This window comes from Chenopodium album, chromosome 4 (assembly GCF_948465745.1).
Source record: "Chenopodium album chromosome 4, dcCheAlbu1.1, whole genome shotgun sequence".
Taxonomy (NCBI): Eukaryota; Viridiplantae; Streptophyta; class Magnoliopsida; order Caryophyllales; family Amaranthaceae; genus Chenopodium; species Chenopodium album.
This window is the reverse complement of record NC_137837.1, coordinates 9,459,139-9,461,200: the sequence shown is the minus strand read 5'-3', so window position 1 is coordinate 9,461,200 and position 2,062 is coordinate 9,459,139. Positions and strand designations below refer to the sequence as shown.

The following is a 2,062-nucleotide window of genomic DNA, read 5'->3' as shown; positions in this document are numbered from 1 at the left end:
AAACAATCATCATTCAATCGTTACTATGCTGTAATTATTAAGTAAATTACACCAATTAGACAAATTCCACATAGCATTTTCTCGTCACTATAGCATACTACATACAAGTATATCTTCTACAAAGCACTTAAAATATACTCAAATCAACGTTTGTTTGATTGATCCAATTAAAATATTTCTCTCCAAAAACAATGTTTAAGTATCAGTTTAAAAACTAATTATCATCAATTAAATTAATAAAACATCAATTACTAATGCAGACTGTCCAACTTTCCAGCCACCCCCCATAAAAACAAGAGTTCAAATGCAAAAAGTTTTGTTTCTCAAATGCAGGCAAAATGACCGAAAACTCTATGTGTAAAATGATGAATAAATGCAGAAAATACTTTAAAAAATCGACTACAAATGAAGAAATTCAGAAAATTCACAATTCTCCATTAGAAAATAGCAAATCCGATGATTAAAATCCCATAAACTAACTAATACTGCATTACATAAACATTATAACCCCCATTGATTGCTATATCTAAAAACAAAAAGGGGAAGAAAACCAAAACCAAAACCAAAACCCCCAGTAAAATCCCCCAAAAAGAAAAAGAAAAAGAAAAAGAAATTATACTAAGCTTTAATTTCCTTGTTTTTTAAGTACATCCGAGAATATTCTAGAACTCTTGAGATTGAGTATTATCTCCTTTACCACCGCCAATCTTCTTAGGCAAAAGAGTCTGATGAATGTTTGGCAAAACGCCGCCGTTTGCGATTGTTACTTGCCCTAATAGCTTGCTCAACTCTTCATCGTTTCGAACTGCTAGTTGAATGTGACGCGGTACTATTCGAGATTTCTTGTTGTCTCTTGCTGCGTTTCCGGCCAACTCCAATACCTGCATCAATTTCAAATTTACCAGAAATTTGTTAGAACAAACCCTAGAATCGATAATTTTGGTAAAAATTAATTCAATTAAAGTGAAAAAATCAGCAGAGTTAAATTGATTGAATGATTAATTGCAGATTAATCAAGCTTAATTGACCTATTAAGAAATCATCGATTTTGCAGGTTTTGAAGCAAAATCGATTGAAATGAATCAAAATCAACTGGAAAATTGTGCAATTAAATTAAATCATTCGGAAACTTCAGAACATCAATTAGCACCAAAAGCATGAGAAATTATTACTTTAAAACTCCTCAAATCCAAATAAAATGACCAAAGAAATCGAGAAAACTTAATTAACATCAATCCAAAAAACTTCAGCAAACTTTAAATATCAAAATCAATTTCAAAAACTTTCAAAAGACACGATCTGAGCGGTGAACCATAAAAAACACAGAGGATTGAGAAAACGAATTACCTCGGCAGCGAGATACTCGAGAACGGCGGAGAGATACACCGGAGCACCAGCACCGACACGCTCAGCATACTTTCCAGCCTTCAAAAACCTAGCGATCCTACCAACAGGAAACTGAAGCCCAGCTTTCGACGACCTCGAGACCGATTTAGAAGCCTTAGGCTTGCCTCGGCCGCCTTTGGTTGATGCGCCGCCTTCTTTGCCGCTCATATTGTTGCCGGAAACCTACCGGAGAACGGAACCCTAGGAGAGAGAAAGTGATCGGTGGAAGAGAATTGCGGTGGTGGTGGTGTTGTAGTGAGAGAAATCAGGGTTAATAATGAGGACTGTTGAGAGAGATAAGAGATGAGTTTGGTTTATATAGAACGGTTTGGTGTGTTTTGATTGGTTGAAAGGGAGTAACACGGATTGCCAACGTGTCAGGATGGGGTCACATATGGAAGTTCGCGGGAATGGTTTGATTTTGTGGGTGGGTTCGAAAAGTTTTTTGGATATTTAATTCCCGCTTTGTAAAAGTTTATGAGTGATGAAAAAATTATTGTTTTTTTTTTTTAGTGTTCCTTTTTTTTGGGCACTTGGTTTGGCTAAAAACGGGTATAATATGAAAATGAAAACAAAAAAAATATGTGAATTGCTAAATACCGCTAACCTTTTTTATCAAACCGCCAACAAAAGTGATGAAGTGACAAAACTACCCTTACTCATCCCCACTTTGCTT

At 35.4% G+C, this 2,062-nt stretch overlaps 1 protein-coding gene across 1 annotated transcript; it reads right to left on the bottom strand.

Annotated features, from left to right (window-relative positions):
* Window positions 1–414: 414 nt before the first annotated feature.
* On the bottom strand, window positions 415–1,660 carry LOC145626627 (histone H2AX). The gene is made up of 2 exons (XM_081679089.1): window positions 1,348–1,660; window positions 415–881 (listed from the first exon to the last, which is right to left on the bottom strand). The coding sequence occupies exons 1-2, from the start codon at window positions 1,552–1,554 to the stop codon at window positions 663–665; spliced, it is 426 nt and encodes a 141-aa protein (XP_081535215.1). The 5' UTR covers window positions 1,555–1,660; the 3' UTR covers window positions 415–662.
* Window positions 1,661–2,062: the final 402 nt, after the last annotated feature.